The sequence below is a fragment of the Pelophylax lessonae genome (genome assembly GCF_965119305.1).
Source record: "Pelophylax lessonae genome assembly, chromosome: 6".
NCBI lineage: Eukaryota > Metazoa > Chordata > Amphibia > Anura > Ranidae > Pelophylax > Pelophylax lessonae.
In genome coordinates this window covers 112280122-112307489 of record NC_138773.1, presented here as the reverse complement: position 1 = coordinate 112307489, position 27368 = coordinate 112280122, and the positions used below count along the sequence as shown (strand labels likewise).

At 44.1% G+C, this 27368-nt stretch overlaps 1 protein-coding gene across 1 annotated transcript in view; it reads left to right on the top strand.

Moving 5' to 3' along the window:
• Window positions 1-27368, top strand: part of REXO5 (RNA exonuclease 5) — a 93853-nt gene that overhangs the window by 8810 nt on the left and 57675 nt on the right. Inside the window, exons 2-8 of the mRNA XM_082262313.1 lie at window positions 5536-5675; window positions 9874-9989; window positions 14308-14434; window positions 16248-16371; window positions 17811-17960; window positions 19600-19688; window positions 21174-21289. Of these exons, the coding sequence (XP_082118439.1) occupies window positions 5550-5675; window positions 9874-9989; window positions 14308-14434; window positions 16248-16371; window positions 17811-17960; window positions 19600-19688; window positions 21174-21289 (848 nt within the window). The 5' untranslated portion in view covers window positions 5536-5549. The remainder of the gene's footprint in view (window positions 1-5535; window positions 5676-9873; window positions 9990-14307; window positions 14435-16247; window positions 16372-17810; window positions 17961-19599; window positions 19689-21173; window positions 21290-27368) is intronic.

Below are 27368 nucleotides of genomic sequence, written 5' to 3'. Positions count from 1 at the left end.
CACTGCTCGCCAGTGTCTAAAGGTAGTAGGGACGCTTGTTGCCACCTCGCCTATGGTGAAGTGGGCTATGTGGAAGCTGAGACCCTTCCAGAAGGGGTTTCTCCAACAGTGGACGACGGAGAATTTGTCACAGGTTATTCACCTGACTCCATTCATGAAGGGATGCCTTCCCTGGTGGTTACGCCGTACAAATCTGACCAACTGCCACTCAATCGCTCCGATTTCCTGGGTAACGATAACCTCCGATGCCAGCAATACCGGTTGGGGAGCCCACTGTCTGACCGAAGTGGCACAAGGCAGATGGAACTTCCCAGGTCACGGAGTAGTGTCCAACGTTCTAGAGCTTCGGGCAGCCCTCAAAGCACTCCAGGCCTTTCACCATCTAACACAGGGGGCTTCTGTGCTGTTAAGGATGGACAACACCACGGCAGTGGCTTATGTCAAGAGGCAGGGAAGAACACGCAGTATGTCTCTCCTCCAAGAAACAGAACCGATCATGACATGGGCTCAGCATCATCTGGCCAATCTCTCAGCGGTCTTTGTCCCGGGAGTGTTGAATGTGGAGGCAGACTTCCTATCTCGTTTCCAACTAGACAACAACGAGTGGTCCCTCCACCAAGAGGTGTTCAACTGGGTGTTATCTCTGGGGATTTCACCCGAAGTGGATCTGTTTGCGAGTCCACGCAACAGGAAGCTTCGGAAGTACTACACGAGATTCAGAGATCCTCAAGCTTTCGGAGTGGATGCCCTCACGGACAGGTGGAACTTCCAGTCTGCTTATGCCTTTCCACCAGTGCCAATAGTACTCCAATTCCTGCGGAGACTGAAGATGGAGGAAGTAGAGATCGTGGCAATAATCCCCTTCTGGCCCAACAGGCCATGGTTTCCTCTGCTGTCCCTTCTGAGCTTCAGGGATCCAATCCCTCTACCTCTCAGGTCGGACCTTCTGTCTCAGGGTCCTACTCTGCACCCTTGCCCTGCACGGCTGCACCTCAGGGCTTGGTTTTTGAGAGGGGGAGGTTGGAAGCTCTCGGATGTCCAGAGGAGGTGATTCCGACTCTCATGAGTTCAAGAAGGCCCAGCACCAACAGGGTATATGAAAGGATATGGGCCAGGTTCATGAGTCATCAGGCCCAGGGGTCAGGTCCAGTAGGTACGCCTACTGTTCAGCAGATTTTAAGTTTTTTGCAGTCTGGTCTGGATCTGCCCCTCTCGGTTAGTTCTCTCCGGGTGCAAGTATCCGCCATTTCAGCCTTTACCGGAATTCAGTGGGCAAGTCATCATCTGATCCAGCAATTTTTTAGGGGAGCAGTCAGGCTTAGGCCTCAGAGAAGGCCAAGATTCCCAAAATGGGATCTTCCTTTAGTTTTGGACTTTTTTTCCTCAAAGGATGTTGCTTCCATGTCTATCAAGGATCTTACGTTGAAGACAGCATTTTTGGTGGCCATTTCCTCTGCTAAGAGGGTCTCCGAGATACACAATCTGGGTCACAAAGAACCTTTTTTGACCTTTTTTCAAGACAGGGTGGTCCTTATCCCCATGCTCGGGACAAATCCAAAAGTGACCTCTGTCTTTCACGAAAATGCTGAGATAGTTCTTCCCACCTTCAGAACTGATGAGAATTCTTCAATCCATCCTCTAGACGTGGGCAACACTCTAAGTCAATATTTGGAGGCCACATCCTCCTTCCGCCAATCGGATTTCCTTTTCGTTCTGCTACATGGCAAAAAGAAGGGAATGCGTGCATCCTCCAGAGCAGTGGCTGCGTGGATCGTTCAGGCTATCCAATGGGCGTATAGAGCAAAGGGCTTGGCTCCTCCAGAGGCGATTACAGCTCACTCTACTAGAAGCGTCGCTACGTCCTGGGCAGCTTCCAAGCACGTCGCACCTGACGTGATCTGCAAGGCAGCATCTTGGTCATCTGTTAATACCTTTCTTTCCCATTATTGTTTTGAGCCTGCTGCTTTATCTTCCGTTAATTTTGGCGTTCAAGTCTTGTCAGTTGACAGTGCCAATTAAAGTTTCTTTGTTCAGCATCTTCCCACCCGGGAGTGTATTGCGAGTTATTTCCCAAACGTATGCTGCCATGGAGTCTGTCAGGAAAACGGAAAATTGATATCAAATACTTACCGTAATTTTCCTTTCCTGATGGACTCCATGGCAGCAGGAGTCCCCTCCCGATTCCTGAGTAGGCTAGTTACAGAACACTGATGCTGAAAGGGAGCAAAGATTTATGGGAGTGGGGTCCTATGAGGTAGGAGAGGAGGCGGGGCCTACCCAAACGTATGCTGCCATGGAGTCCATCAGGAAAGGAAAATTACGGTAAGTATTTGATATCAATTTTCCGTTTTAATGATGAAAAGTGTCTGAAAAACAAGTCCATCAATGGAACATAAGTCCAATAAACTCATAAATCCAAACGGATGACAATATTCTGTGTGAATGTAGATTCAATACCGACACCAGCTAGTGTTTCTCCAACAAAGTAAAAAGTGAACACTCACTAGACCCATATGCTGTCTTATCAGGTTAGGCTGAAAACATGTGAGATAAAGCCAGAGGAATCAAGCAGGGGATGATCTTCTTATCTCTTAACCGGACTTACTTTCCTCAGATGATAAATCCAAAGTGGCAAATTAACAGACAGGAGAGAAAAGAGATCTCCTCATGGTGTAGTATTTATTAAAACTTGCATAAAGGTTAAAAACAATGTACAAAACACAAATGGAGATCCATACAGTGCAACAATATATATAAAGCCACCAGACTGTAAAGACTGGTGGCTTATGGACCACTGGCATATAACCCTGCTCTACGGCTGTTTCGCGCCACGCGCTTCTTCAGGAGCATATCTGTATTGAATCATTTTGGATACTTTTAATTATGTAATATTATTTAGGTTACTGAGTCCTTTGTTCATTTCAGGTCAAACATCAGCCCCGGTTTGATTCACATGCATCTTTTATACAATTTTATAGGATGCGTATGGCTGGAGAATGACTATAAGGGCTCAATCTTTAATTAATGCTTAAAAATTTTTAATTGGTTGACAGCTATTTATTGTTTTTATTTTTTGCTTCTCACTACTCAATACTGGCAATCTATCCCTGTTAAAAATTGGTGCCTGATGAGTGACACTGTGGCTCAGACGGGGGCGTTTGTCTCTTTGTTTTGTATTTAAGTGTCTGGAGTCAGCGCGCCGCTCGTACCCCCAGGAAGATGTCAGCCGTGACAAAACGCGTCGGGATCAGCGTGCTGACTTCACCACGCAACCCAGAAGGACGGGTGACATGGAAGCTGGCCGGCTGTGTTGCGGTTTTAGCGGTTTAATTTTCAACTGATTGGGACGGGGCAAGCCGCGGCGGGAGGGGGGGACGTTCCCTCCTGCTCCTTGTAATGACAGCCGAGCGGCTACTTAGCCGCATCGGTTGTCATTACAAGACAGCCAACCGTCGGCTATGGACACCGGTACCTGGGATGATGCCCCTAGCTACTTTGGTACAAGCACTTTTCGAAATATTGTTCATATTGGCCACCTTGGTTTCCGGGTCCGATATATCAGGGAAAGTGCATATCGGCCCTCGATATATCGGCCGATCCCTACTATTGGGTTCTGGTGCTGCCATCTTGACTAAGGGAAGCCAGAAGTGATGCCTTGCAGTTTTCTCAGCCGGTTTCCGCGAAATGTGCTGCTCTTTCTGAATGGGTTAACTGCAGGAGAGGGGGGGGGTTAGCGGGGGCAGAACTTTGAAAACCAGGTACCCTCCCCCTCCCCCCCAAAAAAGTGCCAAATATTGCAGCCGCGGTCGGTGGGGGGGGGGGGGGTGGTAGGGTGAATGGGACAAGCGCATCTTTAATGTTATGCTTGTTAAAGTATATGTGAACCCTTACCCTGTAAAACAACCCATTCCGTTTAAAATAGAAATGAAAGGCAACACATTTTTGAATCGATAAGTAAAATATATAAATACCTTGTTTTTTCTTTTTTTAAAGTGATCACATGATGTAATCTGTTCTCAGCACATAAGAGGTGGAAACCGCAGGGGGGTATGTCAGCAAGAGGCAGAGAAAAAGCAGTACACTGATCTTCCCAGTGAATGGTGCATCAGCATAAATCTAACCATTGGAGGACAGGCAGGCTGTTCTCCGAGCACAGGATGGATAAGCATCTATGTCTAGTGTGGTCAGTTTAAAAATAGGAAATCAGGGGAACTGTCAGGATCACCAGGAATTTTCCACAAAGAAAGAAATGCAAAAAGAATAGGATACTTTTTACATAAGCACATGGTACAACAGAAATATATCAAGACTATGAAATGTTGCGGTAACAAACACTTTAACATGCTGTCAACAACAAAAATGGGTGAAAAAATGGACATGCTGCAATTTTTCCAAAGCAGCACACCACAGTACATGGTAGGGCATTAATGTATATTGTGGTGCCCTGCAGACGTGTGCATTGGGGTACAATGCAATATGGAACCTTGTTATGATAATGCATGTAATGAGTGTTAACATAATGCAACATACTGGAAAGGAGAAGTGTAAATGTGCCCTAAAGTATATCTAAGACCAAAACATTTTTACATTTTGGATATAGCAGGAAATGGTTACAACTCCGACAAGTTTATATTATGCCATCTGTATCCTGTTGAAAAGATTTTCCTTTACTTCCTGCCTAGTACACAAAATGAAGATATTAGATAATTGTCACTGGAACAGATGTCCTGGTTTACCCGCTATTCTTTTTCTGGTGTCAGAAAATTTTTGAATTTCCCTTCTGTCACTGTCCCCAACGGGACAGATAGAGTGAAACTCGCTAGTGTGGGCACATGCTGCAAAAAACATGCTGCAAAAAAACCTGACGAAGGTTCTAACCCCCTCATGCTCTATCCAAAACAACGTTTTGGTTACAGATACATTTTATAGTGTTACTAATCATACAAATGTAAAATCAGTCTGTATATACAGTAAAGCACGATTTTTACACTCTCTGTGGAACCCAAAGGGGTTATTCCTCCCAATTGTGTAAATTGTCTGTTTGGTCCTCTTCCTCTGATCCTTCCCTTCTTCCACTGTCCCCTATCCATCTACTGACAAGATAGAGCCTTTGGAGTCACTCTGCACATGCTCAGTTTGGTGTGCATTGCTAGAGAGTTTTTTTCTTGGGAGGGTGCATGTGATCAGCCCAGGGCCAATCAGCACTGTCCAGACAGAGGGTCAGGGGTCCTGCAGCCTCATAGGACAGTCAGATTTGAATGGAAACTCCTCCTACAAGCTTTTCCCAGACACTCATAGAAGTCACAATACTGCTATATACTGCTGATGAGAAAAGATATTTAGCAGTTTATATTTACTAAAAAAAATTGCATTTCCATGTTCTGTGTACCGTGGGAGACCAGATATAGTAAATGCAGGGTCCTGGGTTTAGTAATACTTCAACTAAAGTGTATCTTTTTCCAGTCATAATATTTTTGGAAGTGTTCAGTATTCTAGTTCCATTACATTAGATACTAATCTTAATTCTTTTTACAGGTCTATAGCAAAAAATGAGTCAGAAAACTGTAAGGAAATATAAGAGGCCACACAGTGCTGAAAAAAAACAGACAAGTAAGAAGAGAAAGATCCAGCTTGAAAAATCAGAAATCGAAAGCTTTGCCATGCAAAGAACCAAGGTAAAAAAACATTTAACCAAAACATATTCACTATTTTAAAGCTGAACTCTTGGAATTCAGCCACTCTGTATAATGTGATGGTTTTTCAGGGGTGTAAAGGAGCTCCAATACCCAGCCTAGGTATCTCCGCTGTCTAATCCTTGAAGCTGAGGAAATACTAAAATATCCAAGGCAACCCCCCCCCCCCCAGTAACTGGACGACACACAGTTCTGGGAGTCAACTAGAATGAACTGTTTATTGAAACACAAAACACAAGAGATCTACACTCTGGGAAAACCCCTCCCTCTTAGAGCCATTCCACTCAAACATACACACCCCATAATAAGCTTGCTCAGGGCAGACAGGAACAATAGAACAATGGAATGAAGATATTCAACAATAACAAACCCCCACCCCCTTGGCAAGGGTCTATGAAACACTTCTGCAATATCCTAGCAATCTGCAATATTTCTTTATATATTTCCTCAGGGACACTGTTCAGAACTATTATGGTCCCAAGTGAGAGTCCTTCACTCTTTCAACACAAACCACACTCTCAGTGTCCATTCCGCTACACTGCTCCCCTTTAACCACAAGCCGGCATACACAGTCTGATCCATAATGGATCAGCTTGGGGTTGTCCGGGGAGTACTCACAGATCACTTCTCTAGTTCAGTTTAGCGCGATAACCCGTCGGCATTGCCATTCTGTTTTCTGGGGTGGTAGTGAATAGTAAAGTTATACGGTTGTAACGCCAAACTCCAGCACAACAACCGGGCATTGTTCCCTGCCACTCGGTTTAGCCATACCATCGGGTTGTGATCCGTGAGTAGGGTGAACTGCTGTCCGAACAAGTAGGGCTGAAGCTCACTTCCCTGGGGAGAAGCTTCCTGCTCAAGTAGGTTACGGGTTTTTCTCTGCCATCTTCTCCAACCTGGCTTAATACTGCTCCCAATCCAAACATTGAAGCGTCTGGACCTCAGAAGGTTAGTAGGTCTCCGTGATGTGGGCCTGGGATCTGGACTTGCAGGAAAGCTGAGGGCAACTGGCCTAGGTTGTTCCCCAGTAAGATGTCAATGGGGAGCTCCTGTATCAACCCCACATCAATCAGACCTGACCCCGCACCCCAATTCAAGTGGACCCTCGCAGTGGGTAGCCGATGTACTGCTCCCCCTGCCATCCGTACCACTACTGAGCCTCCGGTTCGGGGGGCATCTGGGACCAGGTGTCGCTTGACCTAGGTGAGAGTGGCTCCCGTGTCTCAGAGACCTTGTGCGGGCTTTCCATTTAACTGGACGGATTGTAGATGGTGCTGTCGGTTCTCTGTAGCGGCTTGCACCGGGTTAGCTTCGTGAAGGGTACCCAATTGCTCCTCGGTGGGTTTGAACCTGGGAACGACTGGGGGAACCTCTGCGGGATAGTAGGGGACCGTTGTCCGTGCTGAAGGGGGGGACCCTGGTCGGATCCATGCAGCTTGTTTCCTGCTCTGGGTACAGTCTCGTCGATAGTGCCCAAACTGCTTGCACCTGTGGCACTGTACCCCACTGCGGGACGGGTATCTGGGTGTCTGGTGTTTGGAGGAGTTTCGCCCCCTTTGTGGTAGTGGTGGTCCTGTTCGAATCCATAAAGCGCAGTTCCGGTTCTGAGTGCAGTCTCTATGATAGTGCCCAAATTTCTTGCACAAATGGCACTGCACTCTTTTGTGCCCGTGGTATCGATTTGCTGGGGGGTTAGGGACTAGTCTTAATCGTTGTGGTGCTGGTGACCCTAGGTTATTGTTCAGTGGTCTGGGGTTTGGTCTGAAGCTAATGTGTGATTACCAGCTGGCATCCTGATATTCATCGGCCTGTCTGGCCGCCTCAGGGAGAGTGGTAGGTTTGTGGTCTCTTACCCACTCCTGTTCCCCTGGGTTTAGTCCATTATAGAACTGTTCCAGCAAAATCAGCTGGGTGATCGCTTCTGCTGTGGTTGCCTGACTGGCTTGTAGCCAGGCTATGGCTGAACTCTGCATACGGCAAGCCCATTCGGTGTGGGAATCCTTCTCCTGTCTTGGTTTCCCTAAAGCGTCTCCTGTACGCTTCTGGGGTGATGGCATATCTTGCCAAAATCACTTCCTTTACCCGGCTATAGCTTGAGATTTCCTCCTCTGGCACGGCTCTGTAGGCTTCTGCTGCACGGCCTGATAGTTTACCAGCTAGGATCCGTACCCAGTCTGTCAGGGGTACTTGGTACAACCTGCATTGCCGTTCAAAATCTTGCAGGAAGCCATCAATCTCTTCATATGCTTTCTCAAACTTTTTAAAGGCATCATGTGGTACCTTTAATCTTGTCTTTGGTGCCTGTGTAATTGGTGGCCGTCTCTTCAAAGCACGCTGCTCCGCCAGTCAAGAGTTTTTTTATTTTGCTACTTTTTCCCATAACAGCTATTTTATAGGGTGATGTGTACCAAGATGCCAACCTCTTTCATATAGCTCCAACATAAGTTTGAATTACTAGGAGAGATTTGATGCAATCTGAAAGGGGATCTAGTTCTGAATTTCTGACAATATCGACCAGTATTTTTTTATTTTTTTTGGCAGATATCACCAGATATTCACATTTTCAGCATTTTATAAACCCCCTCTACATTTTCATATGTTAGGCAATTACTATTCTTAAATCAAAATGGGCCCTCAACTCCACCGCAGGGGCTGGTGATTCTACTGGCTGGTTGCAGCGGCAACAGGCCTTCTCCTATGTACGTTCCTTGCCTTCGCTGGATGAGGTGCGAGGGGATCCGACGGCATTTGACGCCCTCCTGCTCCAAGACGATCCTCCTACGCACACGGTATCCCTACTATACTCCTTGCTTCTTAATACTCTCCGTCCTGATCTCCCGACCTACACCGCCGCTTGGGACAAAGACTTGGGTCGAGTTCTCTCGGTTATTGATTGGCGTAAATGCTTCGCTATGACTCACTCGCTGTCCCCCGATACCCGCGTCCAGGAGAAGGGTTATAAGCTCTTGACACGATGGTACCGGTGCCCCTCTTCTACTAAATACGTTGACCCCCTCCAATCCGATGTTTGTTGGAGATGCTTGTTGTCTAGAGGCACGATCTTACATATTTGGTGGGAGTGTCCTCAGATCCACCGGCTATGGGCCAACGTCTTTGCTCTCTACTGCCAGCTACGGGCGACCACAATCTCTGCCACACCAGAACTGGCCTTGTTGTCTCTGGTGCCCGGTTCCTTCCGTTCCATTAAGAGGGATTAATTAGAAGAATCAGGTTCTTCTTGGCAGCTGTCATTGCTGTGATCCCCAGACATTGGAAAACCACCCATATACCCACTAGGCTGGAGTGGACCCTGGAATTGGATGCCATTAGGGACATGGAGAGTCTGTTGGCGCTGGAGGGGGGCAGGGAGGAGCATTTCTCCGCCACATGGATGTCCTGGGATATGTTCCGGTGTTCGGATGCCTTCAAGTCCTGGATTGATGCCACAGTGTTACCTGGAGCCGGTGGAACGTAGTGGGATGTGTGCAGCACCCCTCCCCCTGTTTGATCTCTCTTCTCTACCTGTACTTGCTGGTCCTTCCTAGTCTCTTTTTCTGCTTCTGCTGCCCCTTGCTCTCATTTTTCTCTGTCCTTACAGATATGTCATTGACCACGATTGTGGTCTCTCCTCTGTTCTTGCCACATTACCCGATATAGTGCCTTGTCATGGCTCTCTGACCTCAACACTTGATAGTCTCTCTAGTCTGGAAACCTGCTGCACTGAGTTATACCACTGTTTTTTTCTTTTATTACTTGTCTGTTATGGCCGCCAGGTACCCTCTTGGGGTATGACGGATCTTTTTATGTGCCACCTCACCACGCTTGGGTCCCTATGGGCCTGGAGGTTCTCTCAGAAGACACGCTATTGTCAATGACTAATAATGTTTACTGTAATTGCCGTATCTACTTGTATTCTTTGTTCTTGATATATGCCCTGTGCTATGAAAATGTATCCTTCCTTTCTTTTCCAATAAACAAAGATTGAACTAAATCAAAATGGGCTATATGTCATGTCCCGCGCAGGTAAGAAAATAAAGCATCTAACCCTTAATACAGACACATTAATGTTGCTCTTTTAAACATATTTACGTACATTTTAAAACCCAGTGAGATTGTTTGGTGCATTTTAGGAATTCCTTGATTTGTTTGGTTTAATAATTGTGTTGTGTTTGATTTCCAGAAAGCACCACGGTTATCCCCGGCGTTGTTTAGTGATACCTGTGAGATTCAGCATGGATCGTTGCGTCAACTCATAAAATATGCTGTGTTAGGAAAAGAGCACACAACACAGGCAAGGTACATCAAGAAGTATTTTCCTGCTTGTGCTGAAACATTTTAGATGTATCAATATTTTTGCCATTTTATAACTTAGTCAGTTCTGCCGGGACAGCTTATAGTAAAGGAAAGCGGAGAGGCAGCTGTTATTTAAATATTATAAACCAAGCATTCCATAGTTAAGCCCTTTCCTGTTTCAGATATGCTAAAAAATGAAATGTGGAGGATTGACTGCAAATAATAATGCGCACACATACAGTATTTACTTGTCTCAGGCTTATCTCTGGATTTTTTTCTAAGGGCCGGTTCACACTTGTGCGATGCGGGAAGGCTGCGAATTTGCAGCCTATTCCCGCATCGCATCCGCACAAGAGGCAGTTCACACTGCCATATGCGATACGCAGGGGGTGTCAATTAAATGTTAACGACACCCCCAGTTTGATCGCATATCGCAGTGCGATCTGACAGTTCGCACAGGATCGGATCGCACAAGTGTCAACCACCACACCTGATCCTGATGCGGCTGAAAAAAAGGGTCCTGTGCGTCTTTTGTGCGGGTGCAGTGCGAATTTCAGCCATACAAAGTGTATGGCTGAATTCGCATCCACACATCAGATCGCATGTAATGAAGGAGCAGTGCGCTCCGAATTACATGCGATCAGCGCACCCGCAGTAGTGTGAACCGGCACTAAAGCATATTTAAACTCGGAAACAAAAATGTAATATATTGCAACTTTCCAATATTTAAATATGGTGGCTGCATCTGTTTTCTTTTTTAGTTTGTTTTTTTCTTTATTTTTACTTAGTGATCTGGCCAGTAACACAGTTCCTGTCTTGAGGTGGCTCCATTCTATGAAGGAGCAACTTGAACAGCAGCATTGTCAATTGGGGAGAGAGTAGTGTTTTATTTAGATTGACTTAAAGTGATTGTAAACTATCACACTTTTTTATAAATGATCACATTCCCTTTGTTCTCAGCTGCATAAGAGCTGGGGGGAGGAAAAACAGCAGCACACTGAGTTCCCAGCACAGACCCAGGTGTATTCTCCTGCTTAGTGTGGTCAGTTTTTAATTGGAAAGCAGAGGGACTAGCACAGTGATGGCGAACCTTTTTGAGCCCAAACTTCAACACAAAACCAACTTATTATTTTCAAAGTGCCAACACTGCAATTAAACTGCAGCCACCCAGGTGATTATCGCACGCTCCAAGAGGGATTGTAGTCAATTCAACACTCACCCGCCTCCGGCGTCCAGTGTCGGTGTGCCTGGCAGGGCTTCTCCTTTTGTTGGTGCCTTTGATCACCCTCCTCACTCTTGATGGGGTCCTCTCAGCACCATCCTCTTGCTCCTCTCTGGATGGTTCAACTCCAGGGGCTGTTGTGGTTTTGGCTCTCTCCCCCTCCTGAACCACCTCAGCTTCCTCTTACCCTTGTCCCCACACTCCTCTCACTCTTGCTCTCCCTTCTCTCTCACCCCTTTTTTTTCCCCCAGGCTCCAGGCTGTCCCTCCTCTTATTTTCTCAGGGCATGCTGGGGGCTGTAGTTTTTCTTTAATTGATTAAAATGGAGCTATAGTCTCCAGGGACTCTATGTCCCATGGTTCACTTGTCCTGGGTTCTCATTGGTCCTTGGCTTCAGCCAATGGGGAGGCAGGAGAAATCAGAGTGGGCGGGGATCCCTGCAAGCGCCGCTCTGTCCCTGTCCTGCGCTGCTTGACAGAAGAGAGGGGGCGAGCGGGGGGAAATGCACTGACAGCCCACGCTCGCTTCTTCTCTTGTCATAGGGCGGGAAGTGGCGGCGGCTCTCGCGTGCCCACAGAGAGGGCTCTGCGTGCCAGCTGTGGCACATGTGCCATAGGTTCGCCATCACTGGACTAGCAGGAGCACCAGGGATTTCACACAAAGGAAGCAAAACAATGAGAACAGAATACTTTTTATTTTTAATACAATTACATGGTACAGCAGGCACATATCAGGAATATGAAGTTCTGGGGTAATAAACGCTTTTACAAATTCGAACTTCAGTGAACACTTTTTAACCCATTACACTGGGATGTCAAACTCAATTTCATTGTGGGCCACATCAGCATTATGATTGTTCTCAAAGGGCCAGTTGTATCTGTAAGACTAGATGTCCAGAGCACCCCACCCCCCACATCAGATGTCAAGAACCCCCCTCCCCTCCCCTCATCACAAGTCAAGAGTACTCCACCTTCTCTTACATTACGTTGCATCCCCCTTACCATGTGCTGCTGCTAGGAAGAAGGTGAAGCTGGGAAGCAGAAAGGAGGGCTAGAATCAGCTGCTGGAGTCTGCTGAATGCTGAGACCAGGGGGGGCAGAGACGAGGGGGTGCTGCGGCTGCACAGAGAGGTGCAGAATCTGTAGGAAGAGTTCTTTCATCCTCTCCTGCCGACCGCTGAGGGGGGTGCAGAGATGAGCCTTTCCACAGCTGCACAGAGAAGCCCAGGATCTGGCAAAGGAGTCTGTCCTCCTCTCTGCTGCTGATTGCGGAGACAAGGGGGGTGCCGCAGCTGCAGGAGAGGTGCCAGGGTCACATGAAATGGCTTGGAGGCCCAGATTTGGCCCACGGGCCTCGTGTTTGACACGTGCATTACAGCAACAGTTTTTTTTTTTCCTTTTGGGATAAAGATTTTACATAGATTAATAAAAGTTGACCATTGTAAGCACCCATGTCAGTGAGAAGCGGGTTATCTCAATCGTGTAACTGACATTTTTCGGTAAAGTAAGTGGAAAAATAACAGACTTACTGGCCAGATCGCCAGGTTAAAATAAAGGGAAAAGGCCTAAAAAAAAAGAACTAGTGCAACTACCACATTTAAAGTGGTACTAAAGGCAAAATAAAAAAGTACGTATATGCTGCAGACTTGTTACTAGCATTACCAAAGCAGTCTTAGTAACTTAGTTTTATTACCTATTCATCCTGTCAGTAAGTCTGTTTTTCATTTCCCTTTAGCAGACTAAGCTTTTAGACAAACCATTTTACATTGACAGGAGTGCTTACAGAGGTCAGCTTTAATTCATTTGGTTAAAAGCTTTAAAACCTGTTTTTGTAACTGCTTAAAAGATATTTTATAGAGTTACATTTAAGGATACATTGACACTGGCGATTTAAGCCAGTGCGAATTGCAGGGGCAGGAATCTTTTCATTCCTGCTTCTCCTGTGAGTGGCTAGATGTGTCCGCCAGCCTTGTTCACTGTAATGACAGTTTGCTGACGGCCACAGCTACTCGCGGCTGTTCTCACAGCTACCAATTACCTGCGGTGATCTCTGCTGGACACATCACAGCTGGTAATCAGTGGCTGTGCAGACAGGTGTAATAGCTGCGGCTGCCTGCGATTTGTCATAGTAAGTGAACAGGGCTGGCACACGCATCTATAGCTGCTTACAGGAGATTCCTGCTGCTGCATCTCGCACTGGTCCAAATTGCTGATGTGAATGTAGCCTTTCTTTCTGTTAGATTTACCAAAAAACATATAATTTGAGGTCAAAACTAAACAACAGTTTCAATTATTTCCTATTAGGCAGGCCGTTGTACTACATAGTTGAAGGTGAATCTAAAGAAAATTGTACAGAAAATTGTCACTTATGTAAAGTCCATATAACATTACTGGCTGGAGCACCACATGAAAATAGAGGGGAAAAAAACAGAAAACGAATGCAGCTTAATTGCAATATGTTCATTTTTTTGAGTTTAGAGAAGTTTTAAAGATTGATAAGCTGTAGAGTTACATATTTGGTTTTGAATTTAAATATGCTCAAACCCAAAAGGGGAGGCTCCCCTTGTTTGCTCTCCCCCCCCCCCCCCACTCCTTCATTTGCCACTTTTTGGGGGGGAGCGGGTACCTGGATTTGACAGACATCCACGTTTGGCCCTTCTTCCTTCCCCCCTCACCCTCAGCCCTCCAGGTCCCAGAAGACTGCAGGGCCATTCACAAAGCGCAGTTGGAAACTGGCAGTGAAGCCGGAAAGGCTTCACTGCATGTTTCCCTTACTTTTAATGCCAGCGCCTGCACCCGAAGCCCATTCAAGAATCAGCTCAGGTGTTGACATTGCTGGATCTCTGGACAGGTAAGTGTCCTTATATTAAAAGTGAGCAGTTACAGTATTTGTAGCTGCTTACTTTTAATTTTTGTTTCGGGGGGGGGGGGGGGGGGGGGAGACAGGAATCTCTCTAAGTTTATTGGGGTAACCCTTTACTGTAGCTGACAGATGACCTTGGGATCCATTAGATGAAGACTAACACACGTACATATTTTCTACATTACATTATTGGTCAGTAGGGATAAGTGTATTTAAACAAGTTTTTCTTTCTTCAAGCTGGTGCAGCATTCATCATCAAAAGCGTCTTCGAGGTGTTGTTGTCATTGTGTTGGAGGACCTGAGTCAACATCACTTTTATCAGTTTTATATGCACTTTCTCTGTCTTCGGAGACTCTTCCAACATGTAAGTACAGACCTAAAAATTGGCCTGGAGGTTACATGTACAAAGCTACAAAATATGGTAAAATTAGAATCCAGGCAAACAAATGCATACTCTATGAACAGTGTTTAGAAAATGTTTTCCTACCAAAGGACTTTTAGTTTTTTCCAGTCAATTTTTCAAAACAGGTAACACTGCCAGGCACAGCAGGTAGTTCCTCAACCACCACTACAGCATCTGCAAAGCTTGGTTTGCAAGCCTATTGAGACTAAAAAAAATAAAACAAGACACGTGCTGTAAAATAAGAAGTTTTATACTTTTTAGCAGATGATTAGTGAAAGCCAAACTCTGGGAATCCAGTTATTTTGCACCATAATTTCACTTTGTTACATATGTACAATACAAACATTATATATATATATATATATATAAATACACAGTATCTCACAAAAGTGAGTACACCCCTCACATTTCTGTAAATATTTGATTATATCTTTTCATGTGACAACACTGAAGAAATGACATTTTGCTACAATGTAAAGTAGTGAGTGTACAGCTTGTATAACAGTGAAACTTTGCTGTCCCCTCACAATAACTCAACACACAGTCATTAATGTCTAAACCGCTGGCAACAAAAGTGAGTACACCCCTAAGTGACAATGTCCAAAACCACATTTTTGCTTGCACATTGTTGGATAGTGGAAGTCAGCAGAGTCTCACCTCCTTCACTAAGCACTGGGGAAAATTCCCTTGCAAAGTGCAACTTCCCTTACAGAGTGAACAGTAGATATGCCTTTAGTAAATCGTCCCCATTGTGTACACAAGGAAGGATAAGATCTCGTATCTGAGTATAGAAAAAGAAAACGCGCACAATTTGTTATACGGTGTGCAGAAGTAGATGGACCCAAGGATCCAAAGCCTTTATCTATGAATACTGCAAAGATAGAGTCTTTCAATTCCCTGTATGGGCACCTCATTCATAGTTGTGATGGTTTACAGGATGTGTATTTTAACGTTTTTTTTCCTAATAGACCATAGCATGTTTCTTGTGCTTCAAGGAATTCTGCATTACGATGGAACAATTCCTGCAAGAACCACAACTTCCTTGGGGGCTGTAAATGTGCAATATACAGCTGGGTGTAATAGGTGGACAAATTGTAGTATACACTGTGCTAAATACACTTCAGATTCCTTTTGTAAGAGATCAGCCTTGATGGGGATACATAGGAGTAGTGACATTCCACGTGTGTTTTAATGGTTTCTAATGTGGACTAATGCTTGGCTCTGATGTGGTGTGAGTTATAACACCTACCTGTTTTCTCTGTATGGAAGATACGCCCAGGAGGGTAATAATTTATAACCCACACAACAAAATTTGTCAAGACTTGCTATATAGCAGAGGATCCCATTCTTCACTGACCTTCATACTGTATCTATTCATCAGACTGTTTGTTGGATCAGACTATGATAAACCAAGGAGATTGTTCATTTTCTCTTGTTGCAAATATGTATTAGTATGGTTTGTGACTAGTATAACACCAAAAGTGGGTTATATTTAGCGCTGTGCGTACTACAGTTTTTTCTATACATTTATATAGGGTTTGCTGCACTCTTTCACACTTGGTGCCAATGTTTTTCTCAGCACTTTTTTTTCTTTAATTGCAGTGGGTGTAATAGGTGAAAATAAAAAAGAAGCAACTATATCATTGTATAAGATATGGTATTATAATGTGTGATTGGAAATAAATTGTTGTCTCACATAAAAAGGCAAATATAACAAGAATAATCAAGAGATTTTTAACTGTTTCCATCTTCACTCACTTGTATCACCGTAAAGAGGTTCAGCTTGCCGCCTCCTCCCACCGACTTTATTTCTTCCCTTGTTGGGCTGGATCTTGATGATGACAAGGCCAGGACAGAAGAACGGGCCGGTACCAATGATTTGCACAACATGTTGAATGGTAAGGCATTCTCTAATAATCCCAAACATTTTAAAAATTTTCTTAACCCTGTGCATGCAAAATTCCTGGGAGAAGTATGTATACAGCGTTGTGAAATAATGCTGTAAATTAGGAAAGCTTTAGAAATTGAAGTGTTAATAGTTTATTTTTTTATCAATTAACAAAATGAAAAGTAAAGGAGCAGAAGAGAAATCCAAATCAAATCAATATTTGGTGTGACCACCCTTTGCCTTCAAAACAGCATTGGTTCTTCTAGGTAGAATTGCACAAAGTTTTTAAAGGAACTTGGCAGGTAGGTTGTTCCAAATATCTTGGAGAACTAATCACAGATCTTCTGTAGATGTAGGCTGTCTCAGATCCTTCTGTCTGTTCATGTAATCCCAGACAGACTCAATGTTGAGATCAGGGCTCTGTGACAGCCAAAAATCCACTTCCAGGACTCCTTGTTCTTCTTTACACCGAAGATAGTTCTTAACCACTTCAAGACCAGGCCTATTTCTGACATTTGTTGCTTACAAATTAAAATCAGTATTTTTTTGCTAGAAAATTACTTAGAACCCCAATCATTATATATTTTTTAGCAGCGGGTGGATTTCCTCACTCGATCCCCGATGATCGGGGAAGAGCGGCGGTGATCACCGCCTCTCCTCCACTGGCCCGACTCCCGCTGTGTCTGAATACAGCGGGAGCGAGCCTCTGGCGGCGCGTGTGCCGCCGAGAAGGGGAGGAGTCCAGCGACGTAGGTCTATCTACATCGCTGGACGATAACGAGCCACTTTGCCGCAGTACCAGCTCAGTGAGCGGTCGGCAAGTGGTTAAATATGTCAGTGTTTTTTTTTTTTTTCTTTATCAAAATATATTCATCTTTAAAGTACTCTCAGCATCAATTGCATAAAGTCTTTTCTCAGATGAGAAGTGTTTTTTCATTCCTAAGACTTCTCTCATTTCACCTACATCTTCCTATCTCATGTTTAGAGAAGGTCATAAACACGAATAGAACAAGCACAATAAACTGCAGCAGTTTCAGAAATCTGTACCGTTGCCCTGGCCAAACACTGCAGTTTTACTTCTTGTTATTACTTACCAGTTATCACTGATAGGAAGGAATGACATGACCATTGCTTTTTCCTCAGAGGCCTTTAAAGAACATGGAAATTTTTCCAATGGGGGACATCTTTTCTTGTGACAACTTTAGAAAGTGAGATTTCCCTAAATTTGGAGAGATTTTCTGTTGTGTCTCTGGGACAGGAAGTAAAGGGAAGTTTTCCAGTGGTTTTTACCCTTCACCACTCTGTCCAAACATAGAAAAACCATACTGGCTTGACTTGTTTTCATGCTTCAAACTGCCTGGAGTTCCTCTTGATGAGATGTATAGTGCTGGATATGACCAACTTACAGTGTTGACCATATTTGATTAACCGTAACTTTCTTTCTTCTAGATCCCATTAACAAGCTCAGTAGTTCTTCAGCAACCAAATGTAACCTGGCATGTAACCCCATCCTACGAAAATATGGAATGGAAAGGCATGGCCTGACAAGGTATCTACTTTCTGTGGAAGAGATGAGGAAAAATGATTATCCATTTGTAGGTCAGTTTTCATCCCTAAACGTCATTAAATCCACATAATACATGAATGAACATAAATCAAAAACAATCTATAAATGGCGGAGATGACCCTTTCATTAATATGCCCTTCCTTCATTCATAAACTATACTATTCATATACGATGTAACTGTAAAGCACCTTTTATTCATGGAAGGGAAAGTAGAGCTTCTCTGAATGGAGGAGGTGGGTGGAAAGGGCAATATCAACACTCGATGATGATGAGCACCTTTGACAGGTCCCTTGGCTCTATTAACCCCCACAGTATCAAAAGTCACAAGAATGGCTGAACACAATTTTAACTTCCTTGGCATGAAAAACAATTCATGTATAACAGTGGCCGCCCATCCATTATGGGCGCAAGGGCACCGCCCCCCATCCATGCGTCCGGCCCCCTAATCTACATGCAGGGCGCCGGACGCATGGATTCCAATGGGGTTTTTTTTTTTTTTTTAAGCACGTGATTAGAGCCAGAGGCTCTAATAGGCTTCAAAAAAGGGTGGGCTCAGGGAACAGAGCCCTGAGCCCACCCAGTTGTGTGACAATAGCGAATTAACAGAAGAATAGCCGAAAGTAGAAGGCATCCAACTGGCCAAGGTGGAGGAGACAACCACTGAGAGGGAACATGGGCACCGAGGGGGAAGCCGCCGCCTGTCATTCCCGGCTAGGTAAGTAAACTGGCGTGGGGGGTCTGGGTCCGGGGTCCAGGTCCGTCTGCCGCTGGAGTGATTGGAGGGGGGTCCGGGGGGTCCGTCTGCTGCTGGAGTGATGGAGGGGGGGTCCATCTACCACCCGTCCCCCCGGGGCTGATGGAGCACCGGCCGCCACTGATATATACAGTATGTATGTCGTGTGTACCCAGCAGAGTGTAGCTTGAACATTAAACCCACCTCTTACAGTACTTGAATATTCTTATTTATGCCAGGATTTTAAAATTAGTATCTTATAAATGATGACCTGACAAATCCCAGGAATGAGGTTGTGTGCATAAAAAATAATAGCTGATTACATAACTTTACACTTCCTCTAGTGTGGACATCTCTGTAAAAAGGAACTGCAGTCCTCTCTATAGTAGCTCGGCTCCCCTACCCACGGCACTGCCATTATGTCACATGCGCAGATATGCCAGAGGGCTCTGCCCATCCTTCAGGTCCTGATAGAGGCCTTTGGCACATCTGTTCATGCGTAGGTGATTTTCCGCGCATGTGCTAACACACGGAAGATTTGGGACTTCCCTAATAGCCGTCATTGCGCCTGCAAGGGAAACCTCTCATGTGCGCAGATGTTTGGGGGAACCCACCTGTGTGCAGATTTGCCTCAGGGCTCAATAGGTTTCCAAAGCCTTGTGGCACACCTGCGCACACTCAGGGGACAAAAACATAATTCTCGCCTAGTTGAAAAATATGAAATTGCTGCTTTGCAGCACAAATAAATGCCATCAAATAAATGTGTTTTTTATTTCCATTTGTAAGAAAGGGAGGAGGCGGGGCTACATGAAATATATTTTAGGGGGAAGGTCTGCTTTAAATTAGTCCACTGTGTTGTGTGTTGGTCTTATTAGCTACTTAATTAAGCATTCATTTGTTTTGTTATATGTTATATCATCTATCTATATTTTTTACAGGCTCCCCAGATACATATAACTATGTACACTCCAACTGCATGGAAGACCCTACTGACAGTAGTCCTTTATTTGGGTTGGACTGTGAAATGGTAAGTGACAAAATCACCATATACAAGTCAATATGGGACTGTGCATCCTGATTGGTTAATACTGCTATTACTACTATATACACTGTTGCTACTACCGCTGTTTAACTAGTTATCAGTTATGGCAGTAGATCTGTGCATTGTTGTTTGCCACTAGCGCTTATATCAGTATAGGAACATTTTATGACTTATATTGCTCAGTTGGTATTAAAATTATTTACTAAGGCTGGCAATACAGAAGTCATTTTCTTTTGTTCAACCACACTTTAAACCAAAGAAAATGACCTATTTCCCCCATGCACACACTGGAGGTGGATAAGGCAATCCCTCTCACAGAGCCTTTGTATTCTGACAGCGGGGAGACTTCCCCGCTGTCACAATACACTGATTGTGCTTATTTCCAATGACTTGTCTACAACCAGCCTGTCCATACATGGATCGACATTTTCGTCTGGTCCCTGCTGAACCGGCAGATTGATCCATGAAGGGGCGGCTTAACTTTGTCCCGGTGTATCACTAAATTTTATGTGTCCACTGAATATGATGTTAAAGCAAAATTAAACCCAAAAACAAAAAGTTACTATATTGCAGCTTAGAAGTCCTTAGATGTGGTGGCTGCATTCGTTTCCTTATTAAAGTTTTTTTCCTTTATTTTGACCTGGTAATTCTGCCACTAACACACTTTCTGTCCTTGGGTGACCATGGTTACTCACTGCGCAGTTTCTATGGAGGAGCAGCTGACCCCCCTAGGCTGCTGGCCTAAGTGGACTACAAACACCTTCTCTTCTCATCTCAATTATATAGGGAGGATGGGTTTTGTAGTTTACAGAAGATAGCTGGAAATGCTGTTAACGTTGTTTGAGCTTCTGTACAGTGCACAGAAAATTACAAGGACACTGAATTTCTATCAGGATATAGAGAATTTTTTTCTGTCCTTGAGGAAAATGTAATTAGCCTTAAAATGGAAAACAAATGCAGCCAGTACATCTAAAGACTGCTATCCTGGAATATATTAAAGCGGAGTTCCACCCATATTAATAAGTTTAGATGTATGTAATCCACTTTAAAAATGCTTTTACCAATGTAAACTATTTTTTTATTTTTTTTTTGCAAAGAAATACCCTTTTTTTCTTCTTTATTCATCCGCACTTCCGGGTCCGGCTGCCTATAGGCAATTACGTCACTCGGCGATTCGCAAGGGCTCCTGGGATAGCGGGGTCATGTATCCCAGCATACCTTGCAAATCAGCCTAGTGACGAAATCTCGCATTATTACACCGGCAGCAGCTGTACTCAGTGATGTATTGCTTTGAGTCCGCGCTCCGCCCTGCCTCCTCTCAGTGAGCTCTACGGGATGTATTGCTTTAAGTCCGCGCTCCGCCTCCGCCCTGCCTCCTCTTAGTGAACTCAGCTTTAACTTTTAGTTCTTGGTTTAGTAACTTTAGGAGCTATTTTTCTAGTACTGACACATGACCAACTCTATTTGCAGTGTTTGACCACTCGAGGGAGGGAGCTGACCAGAGTCTCCTTAGTGGATGCCAGTGGTTACTGTGTTATGGACGAACTGGTAGTGCCTGACAATCCCATTATAAATTACCTAACCAGGTATTTTTGTCTGTCAGATGATCTCTGTACTTATATTGCAACAAGTAGCTAAAATAATATCTATAGTAATATTATTTTAATATTTTATAATAATAATATATAGTAATATTCAAAATATATATGTAAACATTGCTGTATACTAAATAAGATGTTTAAAATACCAACATAAAGGGGATGGATACTTATGCAGTCCCTTAGTTTGTATTTTTTCATTATAATAATTTAAATTATCTTGTTGAGATCAGATTTTGTTTTGTCATGGTAATCTGTGTCAAAAAAACAAAATTAAATGCACTGGGATTCAATAAAACATTAACCACTTACCCACTGGGCACTTAAACCCCCTTGCTAACCAGACCCATTTTCAGCTTTCAGTGCTCTCACATTTTGAATGACAATTACTTAGTCATGCAATACTGTACCCGTATGAAATTTTCATCCTTTTTTTCACACAAATAGAGCTTTCTTTTGGTGGTATTTAATCATCATTGGGTTTTTTATTTTTTGGGCTATAAATGAAAAAAGACCAGGAATTTGGTAAAAAAATTAATTTTTCTTTGTTTAGTTTTTAAGCTTTTGCTAATTTTGTAATTTTTCTTCATACATTTTGGCCGAAAGTTATACTGCTACATATCTTTGGTAAAAATAACCCAAATAAGTGTATAATACTTGCTCTTTGTGAAGGTTATAGAGTCTACAAGCTATGGTGCCAATCATTGAAAATTGATCACACCTGATGTACTGCCGGCCTATCTCATTTCTTGAGACCCTAACAAGCCAGGAAAGTACAAATTACCCCTTTTTGGAAAGTAGACATTCCAAGGTATTTAGTAAGAGGCATGGTCAGTCTTTTGAAGTTCTAATTGTTTCCCACAATTCTTTGCAAAATGAAGATTTTTTTTTTTTTTTTAATTGTCATATTACTAAGGTATTTCTCACACACTGTATACTGCTACTGAGTATGGTGATACCACATGTGTGAGACTTTTACACAGCCTGGCCACATACAGAGGTCCAACATCCCAGTAGCACCTCCAGGTGTTCTAGGAGCAGAAATTACACATATAATTTCTTCACAACCTATCACACTTTTGAAGGCCTTGGAGCACCAGGACAATGAAAATGCTCACAAAAATGACCCCATTTTGGAAACCAAACACCCCAACACATAATCTAGGAGACATAATGCGTCTTTTGAACATGTCATTTTTTTTCCACAAGTTTTTGGAAAATGTGGAAAGAAAATGAAAACGCATTTTCCTCTATCGTACATTGACAGACGCAGCTTCATATCTTCTTAGACCATTGGGTTATTCTCCTCCTATTGGGAATAGTCGGGAAAAAGCTTTACCGCGCCTTTGGGGCTGTCCCTGCAGGAAGCCCCACACACTCAGCTACAGCTTCCAGTTTGTTTCTGCCTAGTTTAGCAGTAGGACCTAGTTCCCTGCTCAAACTTTGGTGGTACTCCGACCTAATCAGTCTTTTCTTCCTAAGGTGGTTTCATTCATTTGAATGAAGACATTGTGCTGCCTTCCCTCTGTCCCAAGCCTAAGCATCCCAAGAAAATTGCCTTGCACTCTTTGGATGTGGTTCGGGCAATCAGGGTTTATCTGTCAGCTACTGAGTCTTTCAGAAAATCACATGCTCTATTTGTCCTTACCGAGGGACCTCGTAAAGGATTGGCTGCGTCTGCTGCGACCATATCCACATGGCTCAGGCAGACAGTAGTTCAGGCTTATTTGCTGAAGGGTCAGGTTCCTCCTTTCCCTGTAAAGGCGCATTGTACTAGAGCGTTGAGTGCCTCTTGGGCTTTTCGCCATCAGGCATCAGTGATGCAAGTTTGCAAGGCGGCAACTTGGTCGTCTGTGCACACGTTTACGAAATTCTACAAAGTAGATGTGTTAGCATCTTCAGATGCCTCTTTTGGCCGCAAGGTTTTGCAGGTTGCTGTCTAAAAGAGATCTTTTGTTCTCTTTGACGGTGTATGTTTTTTTTGGGTGAGCTCCAGTTGTTCCTGGTTGAGCTCCATGTTACCTGGTTGGCTAAGTTTAACCTTTTGGGGAAGCACGTTCTTTTTTGGCATTGTTTTTTCCCACCCCTCATGCATATACTGCTGTGGGACGTCCCAGTGGTCCAAGAAGATCTGGAGCTGCGTCTGTTAATGGACCATAGAGAAAACTAGATTTTTATACTTACTGTAAAATCCTTTTCTCTGAAGTCCATTGACAGACGCAGCACCCGCCCCTCTACTTATGAGTGAAATGGGGTTTTTGTCTTCTAAACACTGCTTGCAACGAAACTGGAAGCGGTAGCTGTGTGTGTGGGGTTATACCTGCAGGGACAGTCCCATAGGCGTGGTAAAGCTTTTTCCTGCCTAGTGTCCTATTCCTGATGGGAGGAGCATAACTCAATGGTCTAAGAAGATATGGAGATTTGTCTGTCAGGGGACTTCCAGAGAAATCGAGACACAGATCAGGCAGGGGATAGCGGTGCTGCAGCCTCCCTCCTCTCCTCGCATGCTGTACCGATCGCTGTGCACAGCGTGCGAGGAGAGAACTGAACCGGACATGTGCCGGTTTGTTGACAACTGATCGCTACGTCGTGGGTCCCTCTGACCTGGCGAGCACGGACATTTCCGTGTTTGCGCCCCAGGGGGAGCACGGGAAGTGCGATTCTGGGAAGACGTCATTGTATGCCCTCCCAGAATAAGCTATGGCCCGGCCGGCAAGTGGTAAAAACCAATGCAGATGAATATTTTGGATAGGAACTGTAAACAGTGGGGAAAATAATTATTTGATCCCCTGCAGATTTTGCAAGTTTGCCCACTTACAATGAAATTAAGGGTCTATAATTTTTATCATAGGTGTATTTTAAATGATAGAGACAGAATATCAACCAAAAATCCAGAAAAACAAATGATATAAATTGAGTTGCAGTTCAGTGAGTAAAATAAGTATTTGATCCCCAAGCAAAACATGTCTTAGTACTTGATGGAGAAACCCTTGTTGGCAAGCACAGAGGTAAGACGATTCTTGTAGTTGGTTACCAGGTTTGCACACATCGCAGGAGGGATTTTGGTCCACTGTTCTTTACAGATCTTCTCTAAATCCTTAAGATTTCTTGGCTGTCACTTGGTAACTCGAACTTTCAGCTCCCTCAATACATTTTCTGTAGGAATAATGTCTGTAGACTGGCAATCCACTCGATTGCCTTGGCGGTATGTTTTGGGTCATTGTCATGCTAGAAGACCCATCCACGACCCATCTTCAGTTTTCTGGCTGAGGGAAGAAGGTTCTGATCCAGGATTTTACAATACATGGCCCTGTTCATTGGCCCCTCAATGCAGCAAAGTTGGCCTGTACCTTTAGTAGAGAAACAGCCCCAAAACATAATGTTTCCATCTCCGTGCTTGATTTTATGGATGGTGTTCTTAGGGTCATAGTCAGAATTTTTCTTCTTTCAAACACGGCGAGTTGAGCAAATGCCAAAAAGCTTAATTTTGATCTCATCTGACCACAGCACTTTCTCCCAATCCTTCTCTGAATCATTTAGATGTTCATTGGCAAACTTCAGATAGGCCTTTTTGAGGAGGGAGACCTTTCGGGTGCTGCAGGATTTCAATCTATGGCGGCATATTGTGTTACCAATGGTTTGTTTGGTGACTGTGATCCTTATCCCATGAGGCAAAATCTTGCATGTAGCTCCTGACCCAGGGCGATTGGTTATTTTTTATTTCTTCCATTTGCGAATATTCGCTCCAACAGTTCTCACCAAGCTTCTTGCTGATGATCTTGTAGCCCATTTCAGCCTTGTGCAGGTCTACAGTCTTGTGCCTAATGTCCTTTGACAGCCCCTTGTTCTTGCCTATGATGGCGAGGTTTGAATGGAAGAAAGAGATTCTGTGGACAGGTGTCTTTTATACACATAACGAGTGGCCATTGGAAGCACCTTCTTAAATTGAAAGGACTAATCTGTGTACCACATGTAGCCAGTCTGTGGAAGCCAGAATTTTTGTTGGTTGGGAGGGGATCAAATACTTATTTTACTCACTTAACCGCAACTCAATTTATAACATTTGTATCATGTTTTTTTCTGGATTTTTGGTTGATATTCTGTCTCTGTCATTGAAAATACAGCTATGATAACAATTATAGGTCCTTCATTTCTTTGTAAAGGGGCAAACTTACAAAATCTGCAGGGGATCAAATAATTATTTTCTTCATTGTATATACACTACTGGTCAAAAGTTTTTGAACACCTCCATTTTTCCGTTTTTTATTATTATTTATGCAGTTTATTGTATTGGGTTTCCTGAATTCCAAGAATATAAAATATAAAAATTTGAGATAAGAAATAAAATCATGATGTCGTTGTGCTGGACAAATTTTGACACCTCAAAATAGCCACTATTTTCAGATATAATAGAAGAACACTCATAGCACTTATTTTACAATGAAAATCATATTGTTCAGAAAGATTTCCCGTCACTGTTGCAGAAGTTCCCACTAGTGTTGCAGTTGTATTTTGCTTTGCTGCCACCTGTCTGGATCCCAAATCAGCTTGATGAATATTATAGGTGCTTTTTTTAATAATTGTTGTAAAATATATACTTTTGTGTCTTGCCTATTGAGGAACACAGAAAGTCTTTGGGTTATACTATGGTTTGGACACTGGCAAAAAAAAATATATATATAGGCCACTCTAGGATACCCTCTACCGCTACTAGGGTGCCTCCGTTATTTCAGCTCTACCACATAAAAGACTAACTTATTTTTTTCTAGAATCCTGTTTTTTCTTAAATCAGGACTCATCTCTACATCACTGCTGGAGTTTGCCCAGTCTCTGAAGAGAATTACTTATTAGATCTCCTTTATTCCCCGTTATGACAGGCTTTGCGGCAGAAGAGGTTATTGCTGTAGGGCTTAGTGTTGATGTCATCCATTGGCTGGTATGTCATGCACAAGCTCTACCCTCTATTTCCTGCCATGTAGCATTGAGGAAGCCTCTCCCCCTTGCTGCACCTGTTTGCGAAGAGCCTCATGGAACTTTGATCTATTCCTGCTGCCTGCCTGGAGGGACTTCTGGTCACCCGACCCTTACCTCCTACCAGCTGTCTTGTGAGTACCTAAAGCCTTACCTCTTACCCCGACCTATTATGTTGCCTTACCACCATCTAGTCACAAGAAACCTCTTCCTTGTCTACTTCACAGGATAGAGACTGAAGGCTTTCTGGTGATCCTCATTGCCATCCTGTTTTATGGTTGCTGACTTTAACAGCATGTTACAGCCCAGGAGGCAGGGGCATCTCTGAGTCTGCAATCCCTATGATGCTCAAAACTAGAAAGTCTCTAAAAAATTTTCAAGGTTCATCATCGCACTTGGAAGGCCTACATGTAGTGTGAGTGTCAGGGAATCAATACCCTGCGCAGGCGCACTGGCGCCGCTAACCGGCGAATGCCTATGTGCATGCGCGTACAAAGAGGCATCTTGAATAGCTAGAGGCTACCTTACAATAGCTCGAGGCTACCTTGCAGTAGTTCGAGGCTACCTTGCAGTAGTTCGAGGCTACCTTGCAGTAGTTCGAGGCTGCCTTGCAATAGTTCGAGGCTACCTTGCAATAGTCAGAGGCTACCTTGGAATAGTCAGAGGCTACCTTGGAATAAGTTCAAGGCTACCTTAGAATAGTTCGAGGCTACTAAATTGGCGCCAAAACAGCCTATTTAAACACAGCAGTCACTCCAGGTACTTGCTGTGTTATCATCAGCTCTCCTGTATCCTGTGCCTGTTTATATTCTGCTGTTCCTGTTTACCTGACCCGGCTTGTCTTTGGATTCTGATTACCTGCTGCCCGCCTTGACCTTGGCTTGTCCTGACTATTCTCCTGCCTGATCCTGATCTGTTTATCCGCTACCGGCTATTGGTCCTGGACCTTATTCTGGCTCCACCAGGGAATCCGGGGGACCGCGACCTGGTGTTAGCAAGCAGCCAAGTCCATCCCCACCATCTGGGGCCCTGGTGAAAACCGGCTAACACTTAGACTCCGCGCCTCTGGTGAACCTGTGGCATGCCAGTTACCCGT